This window comes from Mus caroli, unplaced genomic scaffold (genome assembly GCF_978045245.1).
Source record: "Mus caroli unplaced genomic scaffold, Mus_caroli_1 scaffold_7, whole genome shotgun sequence".
NCBI classification, from domain to species: domain Eukaryota; kingdom Metazoa; phylum Chordata; class Mammalia; order Rodentia; family Muridae; genus Mus; species Mus caroli.
In genome coordinates, this window is record NW_028227262.1 from 77,537,343 (window position 1) to 77,558,018 (window position 20,676).

At 45.4% G+C, this 20,676-nt stretch overlaps 1 protein-coding gene across 2 annotated transcripts in view; it reads right to left on the reverse strand.

Annotated features, from left to right (window-relative positions):
* The window catches only part of Reep1 (receptor accessory protein 1), a 103,013-nt gene extending 93,335 nt beyond the window's left edge, over window positions 1-9,678 (reverse strand). Inside the window, exon 1 of one of the 2 annotated variants that reach the window (XM_029479011.2) lies at window positions 9,521-9,678. In XM_029479011.2, coding sequence (XP_029334871.1) covers window positions 9,521-9,552 — 32 coding nt within the window. In that variant the 5' untranslated portion in view covers window positions 9,553-9,678. The remainder of the gene's footprint in view (window positions 1-9,520) is intronic. The other variant, XM_029479012.2, reaches the window with a different exon arrangement.
* Between the last annotated feature and the right edge of the window lie 10,998 nt (window positions 9,679-20,676).

Genomic DNA, 20,676 nt, shown 5'->3' on the forward strand with positions numbered 1-20,676 from the left:
AAGGGCTTTCATAGCATTCACAGCACAAATGGTGAAATTAGCCAGGCATGGCGAGTCACACCTGTGAGTCAGGAAGGACGCTGAGGCAGGGGCATGATTCCAGGCCATGAGTTCAAGGGTATCTTTGATTACGTGGTGAGTTCCAGGTCAGGTTGGACTATCGTGTGGGAATTTGTATCAAAACTAAAGTAAAATGTATTGAAAATCATTCAAGATAACCTAAATAGGGACTAAAGAGGGTTATGAGCTTATGCCCAGGACCAGAGTGTGGTCTCCAGCGTCCTTGTCAGATGGCTCACCTGTAACTCTAGCTCCTGGAGATCCAGTGCTCTCTTCTCAACTCCGTGGGCACTCATACTCTGTATAATACCCTATGCTACAGTATACCACACTACACTACAGTACTGTACAGTACACCACAGTATACTATACTATAGTACATTACAGTATGGTACGCTATACTATAGCACACTACACTATAGTCTCTACAGTTTACTTACACTATGCTACAGTATACTATACTACACTACAGTATAATATACTACAGTATACTGCAGTACACTATAGTACAGTACAATATACTATGCTACAGTATAGTACAGTACAATATACTATGCTACAGTATACTACAGTACAGTACACTATAGTACCTTATACTATACTATGCTACAGTACACTGCACTATACTACAGTATACTATACTATAGCACACTACACTACAGTACACTTTCTCTTTTAAAACAATGAATAATTCTGAGGTAAAAGAGAACCTAAATATCAGCTTTTCATTATTTTACACACCACACACACACACACACACACACACACACACACACACACACACGCAGAAGCAAACACTAAGACATTCCTGAAGAAGAACGAGGTGAAAAACTGTCATGCCAGATCTCAGGCTTTCCATAAGCTTTGGTAATTAAAAGTATGGTGCTGGTGTAAAGCCAGACAAAGCGCTTGCTGATAGAACAGAGCCCAGAAACACCCACACACTTGGGAAACCAGTTTATGGTAGGCTGGACACTGCAGAAGTGCAGAGAAAGGGCTACCCTCTAGTACATGCTACTGGACTGGCTGTTGTTCTATATGGGGAAGAAACAGGCACCTGCTTGCTGTGATACATAAACCCAGCTCAGGATGCATCAGAAGTCAACATGTGAATAGGGAGATCGTAGGACTGTCAGGAACAATACAGTAGCCTTGTGAGTTCAGGGAAGGAAGGCTTCGTAGGCAATAGCAATACTGCAAGTAGGGGCTGGAGACGTGGCTGGGAGGTGGAGGTGGAGAGCACACGCTGCTCTTGCAAAGGAGCAGGCTTCAGTTCCCAACATCCTCACTGGAGGGCTCACATCTGGAAATCCCCATCCCAGGGAATCATATCTTCTGGCTTCCAAGGGCACCTCTGAGCCCATGGTTTCTCTGAGCACTCAGGCACATGCACATGGAATAAATAAGTATTTAACAATGCTATGAATCAAAAGAGTTGATAAATCTATGACATGAATACCAAGAAATTCTGCAAGTCAAAATATATCACAAAGAAAATGGGAGGACAAGCAAAGGTAGAGAGAGGCAACATTTGTAACACATAGATGCCAGCAGAATAACATGCAGGACATTTAAAGAACTCCTTCTACAGGAACGGAGAAAGTGCAGGAACATTGGCCACATTTGAACAGGCACTTCACAGGAGAGAGAACATAAACAGGCAATAAACACACAGCCTTAATAACTTAGTCTCATTAAGGGTTCAGGGAAATGGGAAACAAAGCCCTAACGAGAGCTGGGGGCACAGCTTGGTTGATAAATGCTCACTTTGCAATAATGAAGATCAGAGTTCCATGCCCAGAACCCAGGTTTTAAAAAAGTTAGTCATGGTGGCACATGCTTGTAAACCCAGTGCTAGAGCTCATGGGACAGCCCACCTAGCCTGCTTGGCAAACTCTGCCAGTGAGAAATCCTGTCTCAAGAATCAGGGGGAGTCAGGGCTGAGGAATGATTAAGCAGTTAAGAGTACTTGCTGGTCTTGCAAAAGGATCCAAGTTAATTCTCAGCACCAAGGGACCTGGCAAGCTCTTCTGGCCTCCTCAGGCACTAGGCACAAACATGGCTTTCAACATTAAAGAACCAAGCTCCCATCCTTCCTCAAGACGATTCATTCATTCATCACTTGGCTGAATTATTAACCAATTTGGTGTCCATTATTGATCACTTCCTTGGTGCTGGGCCCTATGCTGGGTACCACAGACATAAAGATGAATGATTCATAATTCCATCTTTGAGAAATTGATGGGTTCACTTCCCCAGTGAATGGAAACCAGGGCATGAATTCAAGTGTCTCTACTGCCTGACTTGGGGTCTTTTCCTTTGTTACTTAAAAACTCAGCCATAGGGCTGGGGAGATGGCTCAGCGGTGAAGAGCACTGTCTGCGCATCTAGAGGTCCCCAGGTCAATTCCCAGCAACCACATGGTGGCTCATAACCATCTGAAATGTGATTCGTTGCCTTCTTCTGGTATACATGTAAACAGAGCACTTGAATTCATAAAATAGATAAATCTTAAAAAACCAAACCAAACCAAAACAAAAGAAACCCTCAGCTATACCGTTTAAAAGGTATGCTGTTATATTTTATCTCATAGTTTTAGAAGCTTTGTTTGTTATTTTTGGTTTTTGAAATATGGTTTCACTCTGAGTCCAGACTACGTTGGAATTTACTATGTAACTCAAGCTGGCTTCAAACAAGTGGGTATCCTCCTGCCTCAGCCTCCTAAGTGCTGAGATTACAGTTGTGAATGACCCTGCCTGGCTTAGAATTTCTTTTAATTTTCTAATTCACTTTTATTAAGGAAAGTTTTTAGGCTTTGCCCCTCAACCTCCGCCAGTATTTCCAGAAACAGAAATCAAATATTTCATTTTAGGTCAAGTCTCACTATTTAGATTGGCCTGAAACTTGACCTGTAGGCCAGGCTGGCCTTAAACTCACAGTGATCAACCTGCCTCTGCCTCCCAAGTCCTAGTATTAAAGGTCTCTGCCACTGTGCCTGGCTACATTCTTGAACACTTTAAATAAATCATTAGATGGCCAGGGACTGAAGTGGGCAATCTTTGGAGTGCTTTCTTGAATTGTTTCTGTTTGTTTGTTTTGCGTGGTGGTGCTGGAGAGCAAACCCAGGGCATTGCCCACTGCCAGCAAGTCACATCCAATGGTTCAAGTGAACATTAAGAAGCAGGGTGTTCAAGGAGCTAAAGGGATCTGCAACCCTGTAGGTGGAACAACATTATCAACTAACCAGTACCCCGGAGCTCTTGACTCTAGCTGCATATGTATCAAAAGATGGCCTAGTCGGCTGTCACTGGAAAGAGAGGCCCATTGGACACACAAACTTTATATGCCCCAGTACAGGGGAACGCCAGGGCCAAAAAAATGGGAGTGGGTTGGTAGGGAAGTGGGGGGGAGGGTATGGGGGACTTTTGGGATAGCATCGGAAATGTAATTGAGGAAAATACATAATAAAAATATTAAAAAATTTAAAAAAAGAAGCAGGGTGTTAAATAGGGGTTGGAGTCCTGGCTGGATGGGGGGAGTGTTTTGAAGGTAGAGCTAAGGGGATACACAGCACTGGGGGCTTAGCCTTGGGTATGCTCAGATGCTGCTGGACTTTGCAATCTTCTCAGGGGAGACACATGGACTAGTGGTTCTGTTTCATATGCTCACAAGAACAAGTCCTAGTGTGGTCTGTCTTTCTTCCTCTTCTCTCTGTCTCTGTCTCTGTCTCTGTCTCTCTCTTTCTGTCTCTCTCTCTCTCTCTTCATCTTCTTCTTCCCCTTCCTCTTTTGTTTCTGTTTTTTTTTTTTTAAGATTTATTTCTGTAAGTACACTGTAGCTGTTTTCAAACACACCAGAAGAGGGCATCCTATCCCAGTATGGATGGTTGTGAGCCATCATGTGGTTACTGGGATTTGAACTCATGACCTTAAGAAGAGCAGTTGGTGCTCTTAAACACTGAGCCATCTCTCCAGCCCTGTTTTTGTTTGTTTGTTTGTTTGTTTTTGTTTTTGTTTTTAAGGTAGGGTTTCTCTGTGTATCCTTGGCTGTCCTGGAACTTGTTCTGTCGACCAGGCTGGTCTACTTCTGCCTTGCAACTGCTGGGACTAAAGGCATGTGGCGCCACTGCCCAGCTTAGTGAGTTCTTAGAAATCTACTCCAGGATCAATAAATCCTATCATACCAGCTTCTGTTTCCAGTCAGATCCCATCCATTCTCCTCTGAGTGGTATGTGTAACTTGCCCGGCCTGAAGTTCTATATGTCAGACATGTGTCCCTTCTCAGCACACAAGCAGGGTTAGGGAACCAAGAGGGGCAGCTCAGCAAGAGTGGCACCTAAGCTGCTATTTTCACTCCCTTGAGGACAGTAGGACCTCCCAGGTGATGCTGGCCATCATCTCTCAGGTGACCTCTCAGTTTTAATCTCTCAGATAGGAAGTGCCTCCCCCCCAACTCTGGACTCTAGCACTGGGAAGGATAATTGTGGAGTCTAGAACCCATAGGCTGTCTTCCAAGTCAGCACCTTTCCTCTCCCAATGTGACTAAAGCATTCATCCAGTTTCTACAATGTCCCACAGAGCTGCACCAGGAAATATATCCCCAATGAATCTGAACCCTCTATTAGCTGGGTTATTTTTCTGCATTCCAGATTTTAAGAGCAAAGAAAGGCGGGTTTCTGTTTGAGGATTCACAGTCTCTTTCCATTTGTTTTGCACCAGTAAGGGAAATACCCGAGGACAGCCCACAGGCATTTCTTCCAGTCTCCTCTTTCACATCCCTGACCCAGAATGAATGATGCTGTACTCCAAATCCTCCTCCTGGGAGCCAGCCAAACTTCAGCTTCACTTTGTACTTTGCTAAAGCTAACGTTTTGGTTTGCTTTAATTTGTAAAGGGTTTACCACATCTTATGCATGTGTGTGCCGCACTAAGGTAAGAGAACAACCTCTTTCTTTCCACCATGGGTTCCAGGGATTGAACTCAGGTTGCAAGGCCCAGCAGAAAGTACTCTTACCTGATGAGCCACCTTACCAGCCCCTATTTTTTAAATTAGATTTTGTTTTGTGGGACTATATAGACACATGCAATGGCTCATGTGTGGAGCTCAGAGGACAACTTTTGGGAATTGGCTCTCTCCTTCCACCACCATGTGGGACCTGGAAATCAAATTCATGTTATCAGTCTTAGGGGCAAGCCCCGTTTTACTAAGTGAGTCATCTTACTGGCCCCTTGTTTTGTTTTGAGATTGGGTTTCCTGTGTTCTAGGCTGGACTTAAGCTTGACAAGGATATTCTTCAACTCCTGAGTCCTGTCTCCATCTTCTCAGTACAGGGATTATTGGGATGCCACACCATGTTTATGAGATGCACAGTTTAGTGTATGCTTGGCAGGGACTCTTTAAAAAAAATTATCTGTGTCCCAAGCCTCAGAAACTAACATTAAAAACAATCTGCAAAGGAGCTTGTGGTGGTTTGAATATGCTTGGCCCAAGGAATGGCACTATTTGAAGGTGTGGCCTTGTTGGGAGAAGTGTGTCACGGTCAGAGTGGGCTTTAATTCCCTCCTCCTAACCATGTGGGAGTCAGTATTCTGCTTGCAGCCTTCACATGAAGATGGAGAACTCTCAGCTCCTCCTGCACCATGTCTACGTAGATGCTGCCATGTTTTCGCCTTCATGATAACGGACTGAACCTCTGAACCTATAAGCCAGCCCCAAGTGAATGTCCTTTATAAGACTTGCTTTGGTCATGGTGTCTGTTCACAGCAGTAAAACCCTAACTAAGGCAGGGCTGTAGGTGTAGCCAGTGGTAGGGCCTTTGCCTAGCCCTTCCTTGCCTAGCCCCTGTCTAGCCCTTGCCCACCATATACAAGACCATGAGTTCCATCCTCAGCACAGCAAAGAAAAGAAGTGATCCTAGAACAGTGCAAGGAAGAAATAGCTTTTTTCCAGTGTACCCATTAGATATTCACACATTTTCACTGAATGAAGAGTCTCCTTTTCTTCCATAGTGAGGAGCGACTTTCGTCTCGTAACCACACACTGCGTGGGAGGCTCTGGGTCCATTCTGCCAACATCTGGACCTTGGCCAAAATTCTGCCAGAGACAATGAGCACTTGCTTCTTGGGATACTTCATAAGGGCACATTCTTCCGAGTCACAGAGCAGCCTCTGTGTTCCCCTCCATCAGTTTACCCATGAGCATCGTCTCCCAGTATGAACTTCATTCATGTTTAGGCCTTGAGCTATTTGTAAAGAAAACTACATGTTTGAAAAGAGGCAAGAGCTGTGGATTGGCTCAGGTACTACAGTGCTTGCCTAGCATGCACAGAGTTTGAGTCCAGCCTCGTCACATAAGGCCCGGTTTAAGAACAAATAAAGAGGCAAGCAGGCAAATTCTAAGTGATCTCCATGCCCATGAAGACACTAAGCAGGTTCAGTTCAACAAGGTCCACCTTGCTGCTACACTGACTCTGGTAAGTTCTCTCTAAGTGAACCCAGGAAGTCAGGAGGAACATGGGCGACCAGAAGGAAATTTGTCAAACCAATGCCCACTCATTGTGTCCACTGGATACAAGCTGCCCTAATGCCCAGAGACACCCATCGTCACAGGACAGCACTGACCAGGCTCTTCCCTTGTACCTAGTGCCTCTGGGTTCCATCACCAAAATCAATGTTTGCTAAGTGGGCCTAGAAGCCAGGTACTTAATTTAAAGTGAGAGGTCGGGGATGGTAACGGGGGAGAGGCAGGAGCTGTTGCCTTTGGAGGGGACAAGGAGTTGTGGAGGAAATCAGCCCTCACAACACTTATGGCCAGCGGCAGAAAGGACAGCAGCAGCAGCAGCTTGTCCCACTTGGATGACTGGGACCATAAAGACAGGAAGACACTCCCTCCCCATCCGTAAAACACAGTGATCGGCCTTCCTTAAATATTCTTTGATGTAGTTACAGAACCTTAAGAAGACTACTCACAGGAAGGAAATGGGATTTATGAACAAAATTGTAGCACAAGTTCAGACCAGAGGGCTAAGGGAGTCTTAAAGGGATAGCCTCAGCATAGCCATCAGGGGCCTTTGGCTCTGGATCCACCAGTCTGAACATCCTTAACTCATTTTCTTCTAGTCTTTTGACCTTGGTCAAGGTTCATTCCCTCTGCAGTTTTACAGATGAGGGTAGAGGACTGGATTAGTGATTTTTTTATTAGCAGTAAACCTATATGTTGTCCAAATTTTGTTTCATCTAGAACCCCAATGTATAAAATAAGAGGAAGCTGTCCATCCTCTTGCAGTGCTTACATCCTTTTGCAGGATCGGTGGGAATCACCATTGATTTAGGGTTCTCCACAGTGCTTGGGAATCCACATGTCACGTGTGATCGAAACCTCTGCAACAGTAATGTGCAGTGAATTAGCTTGGGAACTGAGATCTGTTGTAATCAGGGCTATGAACTAGGATCTGCTGGCAAGAGGCAGATTTGGATTTTGAACCATTTATTTTCTTGATTCCAAACACAATCTCCCAGTCCCATGCCTTGGCACTGCATCATAAAATGTCCCTTTACCTATGTAGAATATTGAGCTGAATCAACACACACATATAAGAATACGTAATATTCTTAAAGACTATAACTCCCCTATTTTACGATGAGATTTCCTTCTGCAGCAGAGATGTAGCTGGATTTTGGTCTATGTACACCAGCTGATACTATATAACAGGCATTGTTAATTTGAAATAGAAATGTGATTAAAACTGGTGTTAATAGTTCATGTTGGGGTTAAGTTGTGAATTAGGGACAGGGTAGGAAGAATCCTTGATCTTTTCAAGGTGCCTCAAATCCCACCAACCTTTGGTGCCAGAGGGTAGTTGTAGACCGGGAGCAATTCTCTTGGTCATTTATGTCATCCGAAGTCTTAGTTCTTCAAGGTGTGGTTGCTTCAGAAGATACCAACACATTGTTGCAACCCCTCCCACATCCCACATCTTAGTCCCCCTATGTGGGAGATGACAAGAAAACCAGAATGTTGCATGATCCTGGTTGAGGACTTACAGAGAAAGCCCACCAGGCAAGCAAGTGCTCCCTTGCCCCGCCCTGAGGTCCTCCAGGGATCACTAGCAAATCCAAAGACCTCAGGAAAGACCCTTTCAGGAAAGAAACTGACACTGCAGAGAAGACAAGCTTTAGTCAGGCATGAGGCGTGGCAAGGCATGCCGGTGGCTTCCCTATTATTGATGCCAGTCATGCCACAGAAATCGAAATATTTCACATGCCACCTGAAGGTACAAAACAACCCCCCAGCAGCTGACAACAGCTGTTGGAGAGACCCTTGTGGAGTAACTTGATGGGCTTTGGGAGCAATGGGCAGAATGATGCCTGGGAGACAATGGCCAGGACTTTAAAGTGGCTCTCGTGGATGGCTTTGCAAATCAGTTCAGAAGAGGAGAAAAGAGGTGTGTGCCCTGCACTGTCAAAGGGAGTTAATAGCCCCTCTTTCTTAGACAAAGAAAATGCTGGGCACGTGTTCCTCACCCAAGCCCCCCCCCCCCCCAGACCCATTTCAGTTCCAGGTCCCCTGAGCAGGTGCTAAATCAATCTTCCAGATCCAGGTAAGAAAGGTGAGAGGCAAGAACCTTGGAAATAAAACAAAAGTCCCCATCACACATCCCCCAAGGACTTCATACAGGCCTCACCCCAGATGACTCTGCTCTCCTGCACCGCCTGGGAGGTGTCACTGCCACCGCCCTTGGGGGTGGGGTGGGAAGGGGTGCTGTCTGTCACTCGGAAATTTCCCTGTGCATTCCTAGAGATGCCTGCCCCTGTCTCTCAAACCCCTGCAAAGGAGAGCAGGCAAGAGGAAGGAAGACATCTACTCCAAGATGCATACTAACGTACTTGCCACCTTCCTTTGCCTCTGTCTACTTGAAAAACCTAAAAAGGAGTATTTTCCCACTTCATTGAGTGCCCCACCTCCATCTGGCTACTCATCTCCGCGATGACCCCTTCAGGCAGCGCCCCTGGCTTGTCTGGACTGTATGTCATTTTCACCCGACAAAGCGCGGCGGCAGGCGAGCCCAAGGCATTTTCTTCCAAAGGAGAGAGACGCGTGGAGCACCCACTCGGGGCCTCTGCAAATTCGCCCCACCCGGAATGGAACAAAGCAACAGAGAGAAGGCGAGACCCATCGCCCAGCCCGGCAACTCCACCATCGTGCGGGGACCCACGCCCCGGTCTCCCTGCCAGGCGCCGCCTGCGCCCGCGGCTATCCATGGGTCAGTAGCGTCGCGCGTCCTACGCCGCCTCTCGCTGCCCGCGTCCCCAGGCAGCTACTGTACCTGCTAAATTTAGCGACCGCCGGGTATTAATAGCTAGCGACCCGGGGCTGGTGGTTCGCAGGGGCGCGCGGCCCTAAGGGGATATAGGGATCGGGAGGGAAGGGAAGAAGGGACACAGGAGAAGAGGCCACTTACACCACCAGCCTGGAGATGATCCACGACACCATGGCGGGCGGGCGGGCGGGCGCGGCCCGGATTGCTGGGCTGCGGGCGGTCCTGCGCTCCCGACACGTCTGTCTGTCCGTGCACCACCGCCGCCACCAGACTGAGCGCACCCGCCCGGCCCGGCCCCGCGCTCGCGCGTTGGCGCAGCCGCGGCACGTTCCGCCCGCTGCCCCAGCCCCCAGGGGCTCCGCGGGCCCACGGCGATTGGGCGGCTAGCGGTGAGGGCACCAGCGCGACCCGCCCCTGCTCCGATCGTCCCAGCCCCAGAGCTGCAGCCAGGGCGGGTCCTCCTCCGCCCTCCTTGTGAAACCGTGTGGTGCGGTGGCTCAGTGCACTGGGCCTCTGAACCCCCAGGGAGGGCTGCCTCACCTTCACTATGTGAAGTGGGGAAACTGAGGTCTGAATCTGGACTTTGAAATCCTGCCTACACCTGTCTAGACGAGGTTCTGTCATTCTTCACTTAGATAATACGCTAGCCTCAGGAGAAACCTGAAGCCTTCAACTGGCACCCCATAAGTCTTCGTTTCAACATCTCAGCAAGTGTCTGCCTACTGACAGCTCTGGTGTCCCAACTCGATCTCTTTGACTGGAACCCCATCACCAGTCACCACGTGTCCCTTCAGTTGTTTTTACTGCAGGTCTCTCTCTCTCTCTCTCTCTCTCTCTCTCTCTCTCTCTCTCTCTCTCTCTCTCTCTCTCACACACACACACACACACACACACACACACACACATCAGAGGTCAACATGCAGAAGTCAGTTCAATGCAGTTGTCCCGGTGATAGCTCGGGCCATCATCAGCCATGGCGGCAAGCACTAGGGGAGCGGTCTCACAGACCCACACCTCAGACATTCCCTGACCATACATTCACTTCTGTCTTTGATTCATCCTCCAGCCTCAGAGGGCTATGAGAGCCGAAGGGCATCATACATCATGACCCAGCAGTGTTAAAAGAGCCATGTGGCATCTTGGGCAAAATGGAAACCGCGTTCAGTATCAACATGTCAATGCATTTTAAAAATATTGCATCATATAGGATTTGTCTTGATCACGGAATTTTATGGCGTCCCTTTAAATTTTGCAGCCAGGCTGAGTGACTTGCTTTGCTCACCCTGAGGATGGACCTAAACCAACTTCAATAGCACTTGAAAGCCTTTGTCCTTTTTATCCCTGGGCTCTGCTGCTCCCTCCCTTCCTCCAGTAGTTTAGGTCCCAGTGACCTGCTCTTCTTTGCAGATATTCAGTTGTGTAAAATTCAGTGCCCAGTGTGAGATATTCTGTAGAGACCTAGTTTATAGCTTTTTCTAAAGGAGCTCTGCCCAATGAGGCTTCTTGCAGAGGCAAGGTGACTTTGGACTTTGGCAGTGCCTTCAAATATGATAGAATATGCACGGTGACATGTGCCTATGACTCCAATTCTTGGGAGGTAGAAACAGGAGCCCAGGCTAGTATCCTAAGGCCAGTCCCAACCCCCTCATTCCAAATCCCAGGCATGGTAATTGACCCTGTAACGCTCACCCTCAGGAGGAGGAGACAGGAAGGTGAGTTCAAAGTCATTCATGGCTACTTGGGAGTTCAAGGCCAGCCTGGACTACATACATGATTCCAAGTCTGTCTCTGTCTCTCTCCCTCACCCCCTTAAGTGTATGAACATACAGATAGAAAATACTTTCTGACACTTAAGGGGCTATGAGAGAGTTGTCTTCTTTCATTTCTCTTTGTTTCTATGTCTTCTTTGTCTCAAAAAAAAACCCATAAAATACTTGTGATATAGAGGGGGTTAATGTAGTGTTGAAGCATTTGGAGGTTGGTCATTCTGCTTTTGGGCAGCTGTTGAACCTCATGTCCCAAACCACTTCCTCTATAGAACCCTCCCACCGCAGGCCACTGTACACCTATGTGGGAGGCTGCCAGAGATGCTTCTGTGTTCCAGTGCCCACTGAAGTTACTCAGATTAGGAAATCATAAACCTGCCTGGCCTGCCTTCCTAGGACTCCCTTGTTATGGCTCCCTCTTTCCTGCTGCCTTGTGGTAAACTCAGCTGTGTTCCTTGAGCAGCCTACATGGTCTGCGCTCTCTCCAGGGATGAAAACAAGTAAAATAAACCTGAATTCTTTCCAAGTTCTGTCTTAATTGTCTGGCCTCACCATACTTTACTAGAGATTATAAAATTAAACAGAGAAAAGCTTGGAAAACTTACCAGACAGTGAAACCCTAAGGCCAAGCCAGGCACGGTGATAGATGCCTGTAGTACCAGAACTTGGGAGGTTGAGGAAGGGGCAGGGTCATGAGTCTGAGGCCAGCCTAGACTACAAATGTGAGATTGTATCTCAAATAACAAAACACCACAGACAAGCTTGGTACAGCAGTGTACATCCGTAATAGTAATAAGAACAATAAAATGGACAGAAATTTAAAAACCCAGCAAGGGCTGGGCAATGTTCAGTTGCTGAAATACCTGCCTTGCAAGCACAGGTCTTAAGTTTGATCCCTAGAAGCTGGGTTACAAATAAAAACTTGTAATCCAGAGACAGATCCCTGGGGCTTGGTGGACAAGCAGAGCCTAGACTACTTGGTGTGCTCTGGGCCAGTGAGATGGCCTGTGCCCCAAACATGGTGAATGGTGCCCAGAGAAAGACAGCTGAGGTTTAACTCTGATTTACACACCATACACATAGACATACGTATACGTACCACACACACATAGACATACATATACGTACCACACACACACATACACACTCCATACACACCATACCATACACATACACACATACACACACACACACATACGCACACACACACACACACACACACACACACACACACACACCATATACACATCATACATATTCCAAAACCACAGCAAAACAACCAAGCAAGGAGGATCTTCTGAGTCCTCCCCACACTTCTCTCCATGTTCTTCCTTCCACCACACACACTAATGAGACCAGGAGACCTATCAGCCATTTTGAGGGGTAGAGGGATGCACAGTGCAGCTCCCCAGGGCCTTGGGAGCACAGGCCTATAGTTCCAGATGTTGAAGAGGCTGAGAAAGGAGGCTTGCAAGGGTGAGGCTGGCTTGGGCTACTGAGAGAGTTCAAGGCCAGCCTGGTCTACTTAGTGAGACCCTTAGTAAAACAACAACACACTTAGGAGGAAAGGCTGGGACAGCTCAGTAACAGGCTTGCCTAGTATGTGCAAGGCCTGGAGTTCAATCCTCAGTGTTGGGAAAAAAAAGTTTAAATTCTCAAAAACTATGGTTTGAGGAGGTATCCTGAGGGAGACAGTGGAGTGCTGCCACATGCTGTTTCCTTCTTGGGCATGCGTGATGGGTAAGCTTTGCGGGTAAATGGAAAACATGGGTTTGATTATTGTGCTCCATTGGACATTTCCATTACTAAAAGGAAACTCTTGAGTCTGGAGGAATAGGCCAGAAGCTGAGTGGAACCACCCAGGCTTTCTTCAACAGTCAGGAGATCTTGTTCCATAGAGCAAGGCTGAGTGATAAGCAGGAGAGAGAACTGAGACAGGAAGAAAGTTACTTTTTGTTGCATTCCATTTCTCTGAGCAAAAATGTTGCATGCCGCATCTCTCCATCCCAGAGATGCCCTTGGCCACATCTCTCCATCCCAGAGATGTCCTTGGCCGTAGCCCTGGAAAACGCTGAGACCAGGCAAGAGTTGTCTTCTAGACAATGGGGCTCTCATGCCACTATCAGTTGGCTTGCTTTAAATTTCTTTTCTCACAAAGGGCTGTGTAGTGCGTGATTTCTGCTGCTCCCTCCTCTATCTTCTGACAGCCTGCTGCTTTGTATTTGAGAATGAACCTCTCATATCCTAACCTGAGAAATTGCAATTCCTCTTATGTCTTTACTACCTTAATTAATTTGTGGGTGATTACCAGACATAAGTTAGGGCCAAAATTTCTCCCTACAATTTTTTTTCTATTGAAAACAGAAAGAATATACTTCTACATTTACCAGTGAACTAGTTCCCAAAATAAAAGGTCACACATATATTAAGGACTCTACAAGGCTGTCTGACTTTGTAGAACTTTGTGATTATAAAGAGTTAGAATGTTCCAGATCCATAAACAAGTCGTCTTCTGTTATTTATTAATCTTAATACCCATTCCTTACTGTGGTGACTATTCTTGGTTGTCAGCTTGATTACATCTGGAATTAACTAAGACCCAAATGACTGTGAGGGGATTATTTTTTCTTAAATCATCTGAAGTGGGAAGATCCACTTTTAATCTAGATCTTTTGAGGTGGAAAGATCCACCTTTAATCTGGGCCATACCCTTGGCTGGCAGCCTATATAAAGGACACAGAAGGAGGAAGCTGACTCTCTCTTTGCCTGCTTGCTCTCACCTACCAAGACCATTCCTTCACTGGCAGTATTATATATGTGTATATATATATACCAGACACAGTGGTAGGCTGTTATATTAGATTAGTCAGGCTTCTCTTATATTCTATAAGTTCTGATCCTCTAGAGAACCCTATCTCACTACTGTGCCTAATATCACTTCAAGTCTCAGGTAAAATAACTTGATTTATAACTTTATTTTGTCTATAACTCTAAAATCTTTATGGAATCATGTCTACATTTGAGCATATCATTCATCTCTCTCTTTCTTCTTCTTCTTCTTCTTCTTCTTCTTCTTCTTCTTCTTCTTCTTCTTCTTCTTCTTCTTCTTCTTCTTCTTCTTCTTCTTCACCACACCTGTTTTGAGCTGCTTATAACAGAACTTGTTACAGTAAAGGCTCTGAGTCACTTCCTGGGGGTCCTGCAGATAGGTGATGAGTGCCTTCGCAGTGCCAGCAACAATTTTGTTCTAGCTTTTCTTTTTCTTTCTTTCTTTCTTTTTTTGTTTTTTTTGTTTTTGTTTTTGTTTTTGTTTTTGTTTTTGTTTTGTTTTTTCGAGACAGAGTTTCTCTGTGTAACCCTGGCTGTCCTGGAACTCATTTTGTAGACCAGGCTGGCCTTGAACTCAGAAATCCACCTCCCTCTGCCTACCGAGTGCTGGGACTAAAGGCGTGCTCCACCACGCCCAGCTTGTTCTAGCTTTTCTACCTTCTCAACACCTTGAGGGTAAAAGTGACCTCTGACCTTCATGTCTTTGGCTCCAATCCACTGGTTTCAGATCCAATCACAGATAACAAGATAGTGGCCTCAGGGAAACTAGTCCTTTCCTTAAAGTCTTCATCTGACTCTGAAACATTTCAGTACCCCACATCTCTTTCTATGGTTACTGGGTTTCTCTCAGAGTAAGTGTTGGCTTCATGACGCACTATTCATCTCTCCATGTATTGCTTTTTTAGATGTGGCATCTAGAGGATGCAATCCATGTCCGAAGGTAATCTGAGGCACAGGCTGCAGTGCAGTCCATTATCCATGATGCTCTTCTGGGCTGTCCACTCTGCAGTTGATGACATCATGCCCAGTACTGTAAGCTGCATCTTGACACCACCCCTACTCTTCCATTTCCATAGATGAGAGTCTCAGTTTGGACATTTTTTTTTCCATTTTTTCCTGTAGCTCCTTGTGTAATTCTTCCTGGATAGAGATCAATGAAATAGGCTCCTATGAGAGTCAACTTTCCAAGGACCAAATGAATAACTTCCATCTATGTGAATCACAAGCCTTTCCCTCCTGATTTTCAGTGGACGAAGGGGCTGTGCTTCAGATCTAACACAGCCAGGAGCATTTTGACATATGAAGTAAACTGGTTATTGCTTAGACAGCTTTGGGGGTTCTCATCTACACGAGTCTGACTTTTGTTTAAAATCCTTCTGCTGCATGGGAAGCCATAGTAAACGGGGCCTGGTCCAGGGATACAGTGGGGGGAAGGAAAGGAGGAAAGGAAGGGTAAGCTGAACCCTGAACCCTGGCCCTGGCCAGGGTATCTCAGAAACACAGCTGGCCTGAATGGTATACACTCGTTTCCAGGATCCTGACTGAGCATCTCAAGAGCTTAGTCAGCCTCCTCCTAGAGGTGGCCTTAGACTCTTCAAAGCCAATACTCAGCCATTTCTGAGCTCAGAAGATTCTTGACTCCATCTTTCAAAAGGCATGCCCAATTCCAAGCTGGGAGAAGGAGACTGCCAGATCAAGCAAGCAGCCGTTCACAGGTCACTGGCATGAACTGCTTCTCTTCATTGGCATAAAGTGTGTCTTGGTTCTTAAGACCAGATGATGCAAGCATTTTGGAGTCTCTACCAAGTATATTGGAGAGTTATAGTACCTATTCCAAAGCAGCCGGCAGATAGCACAATCTATACTATCTCAAATACTCTGGTTAACTGTCTCCATAATGGAAAGAACAGAGGTTCATGTAAGACCCTGCATGGATAATGGCCACTAGACCACTACCTCTTTGTGTTGTTCAGAGGCTGTGTCTGAATAGGAAGATGACAATATTGACTGAGAATTGGTCAACATTCTTTACTATTCAGCCTGGTGTTATGTGCCATGGTCAGTGGTTCTTGTTTCAGAACACCTGTGGATGTGGGTCTTGTCATAATGAAGTCTATGCACAGAGTAGCTGCTGGAATCACAAGCAACACATTGGAAACTTGATGCTGCTGTAGGGTTTTGTGTTTTCCTTGGTTGGTCTCTGTCCCCTTATAGAAGCAGCACATGTGTTCATTTATAGTTATACTGCACCTGTTTTTAGACAGGATTCAAGACAGCAGGATAGTCTTTCCACACACTCCAGATTCTTGCAACAATGCCTGAATCAGGTGGGGCCCTAATTGGGGCACTGGCAGGATTCATTCAGCAGAAGGACTGGGTCAGAGATGACCTTGCACTGCTGGCAGAGGCAGAGCTGTCATGGACCATTGGTAGGATCAGCAGGAAAAGACAGAGTTTGAGGTTAGTACCAGAGAACGTTGACCTCACCTTCCTGGCCCATTCCCTATTATGAACTGTAGACAATAGCTTCTTCAGCCTATCTTTAACCTCTTCATCACTGCAGCATCTCTTCTCAGATGGCCAGATGCCATCTCCAGGTTTCTTACAAAAGAGTTGGAGCCTGACATAATCACTGTTCTATTGAGATGAAGAGAGAACTCAAAAGAGACCACGGTGACTTATAGAAGAAAACATTTAACTGGGGGCTTGCTTATAGTTTCAGAGGATAGAGTGAAAACATTATTATGTGCTTCAGAAAGTAGTTATGAGAAGTAAGTAATAAAAGTACTCACTTAGCTTAGTGCTTGGGCAATGCAATGCACTTCAAAACCACAGTGAAATATCCCATCTACTCACCAGAGTGGCTTAAAAGAGACTGGCAGTAATAAAATGTGTACATGCAAGGAGCGCCTGGAGCCATCATACTCTGTTAATGGCATTGTGGTCATTTGCAAAGCAGAGTGTCAGTTTCTTGTAACTTAAAATATGTGCATCAAATGCAGAAATCAGAAGATACACAAACATGTATTAAAAAAAGAAATGTGTGTTTACTTCACTGCTTAACAGCACTCCTCTTGGGCATTTACCTAAGAGAAAGACAACCATATGATCATATAAAGACTTATACATGAATGCTCATGGTCACATTATGTATAAAGACCAAATGGGCAGGTATGATGGTTTGTTTTAATTGTCAATTTGTCACAATTAAGTCACCCTGGAAGACAGTCTCAGTAAGGAACTGTCTAGATCAGATTGTCGTATGGAAATAACTGTGAGAGGTTTCCTTAATTATGTTAATTTACACAGGAAAATCCATCCTAAAAGTGGGCAGCACCATTCCATAGTATTTTAAAAAGGAGAAAGTGAACTGAATGCAATCACTGACCCAAACATTCTCTCCCTGCTTGAATGAGAATGGTCCTCAGAGGCTCATCTCTTTGAATGTTTGGTCCCCAGTTGATGCAACTATTTGGGAAGGATGAGGAGGTGTGGCCTTGTTGGAGGAGGTATGTTATTGTAGACAGGCTTTGGAGTTTCAAAAGATTTGCACCATTCAAATCCCTTTCTGTCTCATGGTTGTGCCTCAAGGTGTGAGCTCTTTATTACTGCTCCATCACTTTGTCTCCCTGCCTGCTGACATACTCCCCACCATGACGGTCATAAATTCACCCCCTGAAACTGTAACCCTCCAAAAAAAAAAAACTCTTCTAACAGTTGCCTTGGTCATAAGGTCTTATCTCAGCAATAAAAGTAACTAAGACATTGCTCTTGTGGGTGGATATGACCAGCTGCTTCAAGTTCCTGCTACCTTGACTTTCTCACAATGATACACTGTAACCTGGAATTGTGAGCTTAAAAAAAATAAACAAATGAACAAGCAAAACCCCATGATTTCTCCCCTTTCTTGCTTCTTTCAGTGTAGTTGATCACAGTAACAGAAATGAAACAAGAGCAGCAAGTGAATGGATAAAGAAAATATGGAATGCCCTTATTGTTGAATAGTACCCAGCAACAAAGAGAGCGAATTGTATCAATTCATGCAAGGGTGTGGAAAAGCCTCAAGAAGTTTAGAATGTGGAAAAAAATAACAAAAGAATACACAGTGTTTGATAACATTTCCCAGACCACCTAAGAAAGACAAACCTAATTAGAAAGATGAAACGCCGGCCGGTGGGTGCTTTGGATGGAGAGGGAAATGGAAAAATGTCACAAGGAAGCTTCCTAACGTGATAGGAATCTGTGTCCTCTTGTGGTGACAGTCACACAGTATACATGTGCATTGTTTTAAACTATTCTCTTGAAATTGTATGAACTTTTTTGAGACATGGTCTCGTGTAACCCAGGCTAGTTTCAAACTCTTGGTGTATCCTAGAATGACCTTGAACTTATGAACCTGTAGAGTTCAAGGATTATAGGTGTGAACTACTAGCTTTATGTGATGTGATACTGGGTATCAAACCCAAGGCTTCTGCATTATAACCAAGCACTGTACCAACTGAGCTACACCCCTAGACTGTTTTAATTTTATTACCTGGAAATTAAATCTAAAACAAACAAACAAATAAACAACCCCCCCACCCCGATTTTTAGGGGCTGGAGAGAGAGCTCAGTGGTAGGACACCTCCTGAGAACTGACAAACCTCTGTCTACTAAGTTCCCACACAGCCCAGCATAGCCTTTCTTTCTTGTTCTTAAGCTGTGTGCACTGGTTAGTTTTTAGTCAACTTAATACAAGCTAAAGTCGTTAGAGAGAAGGGAGCATCAGTTGAGAAAATGCCTCCATAAGATCAGGCTATGGGCAAACATGTACAACACTTCCTTAATTAATGACTGATGGTGGAGAACCCAGCCTTTTGTGGGTGATGCCATTCCTGGGCAGGTGGTCCTGGGTTCTATAAGAAAGCAGGCTGAGCAAGCCATGGGGAGCAGCCCACTAAGCAACACCCCTCTACGGCCTCTTTATCCTGCTTTGCTTGAGTTCCTGCCCTGAATTCCTTCAACGATGAACTGTGATATGGAAGTGTAAGCTGAATAAACCCTTTCCTCCCCAACTTGTTTTGGTCATGGTGTTTCATCACAGCAATAATAAGGTTGACTAAGACACCTTGAGACTGCCGCAGCCAGTGGTGCCCTCAGAGTCTGGCTGCCCTGTCGCAGAGAGGCTGCCTCCCTAGTTTCTGACTCACTTAACCAAGAGCCTTGGCAAACCCCAGTTGAGGTTGCCTTCTCTCCAGTCCCCAACACCATGCAATCCCAGTCTGTATCCAGGTTTCCTTCCCTTTGAGTGTATGGGATGGGACTCTGGGCTCATTAAATCAAGGTTCTCCCTGTTTCTTCTTCAGACCCTTTAAGCAGTATCCTTCTCCCCACTAAATCAAACTGAATAAGCAAAGCCTCATCCGTACCCTGGCTGCAAGGACGCTCTCGCAGAGAGTGCACCTTCTCCATTCAGAACAGCCAAATACTGTTTATTCACATTCACAACTGGAAGTTCCGATATCCAGAGAGACATCCTGCTTGCACGAGGTGTTCTTTTGGGATCCTGGAGATAACTGTAGAAAACACTTTGTAGAATTAGAGGAATCTGAGGATCCGTGCAAGGTAGCAGGAAACTAGAGCTTTTGCTTATTGAGCATTAAAATCAACAAAAGTCCAACCCTGCTAGAGAAATGGCTCCTTGGTTAGGAACACTGGTTTCTCTTCAAGAGGGCCAGGGTTCAATTCCTAAGCATGGAAACTCACGACCGTCTGTAACTCTAGCTCCAGGAGATCCAATTCCCTCTTTTGTCTTCCATGGACACCAAACACACAAGACTCACAGGCATACATGCAGGCAAGACACACACCCACATGTATTTTTTTAAATTACAACAACAGCAACAAAGGATCCAACAAGCAAAACTGTCTATCATGTATGAACAGATCTATATAGAGTGAAAGTAAGAATGAGATATGTTTGAGATTCTTTTTTTTTTTTTTTTTTGGTTTTTTTTCGAGACAGGGTTTCTCTGTGTAGCCCTGGCTGTCCTGGAACTCACTCTGTAGACCAGGCTGGCCTCGAATTCATAAATCCACCTGCCTCTGCCTCCCAAGTGCTGGAATTAAAGGCGTGCGCCACCACACCCGGCCTTATGTTTGAGACTCTTTACCCCTGGTCAGGACATGTAAACATATAGAAATATATTAGACATATCATCCAGAAATACAAAATGTAGACTGTTTATCTATCATCTGCTTATCTATCATAAATCAATCATGCCTGTGTTCTTTTTTTCTTTCTTTTTGTTGTTGTTTGTTTGTTTGAGATGAGGATTCTCATTTTTCTGAAGAATTTCCACCCTGATTTTTATAGTGGTGGCACTAATTTATACTCTGGCCGTGTCATGGCTTCTTCTCTGAGTGCTGCAGCTTTTTCTTTCTCCCGAGTTTTGCCCTTTTTTGGTAACTTGCCTATTGTGAAGACCCCTGATCCTTGCGCGGAAACAGTACATAGTGTTTCCTTGGGCTGAGAAGACCACGCTGTGCCTTGTGGAAATGAGCTGCTTTCCGGCATGTGATGTCAGTGCCAGGTTCAGTGTTAATGGTTCAAAAATGTGTATTAAGCAAGGCATCTTTAAAAGAACCACATCTCGTTGTCCTGGAAGGAGTTGCATCCTAAAGAGAGATACCGGTGCTCTTTTACTGAACAACTGAATTATT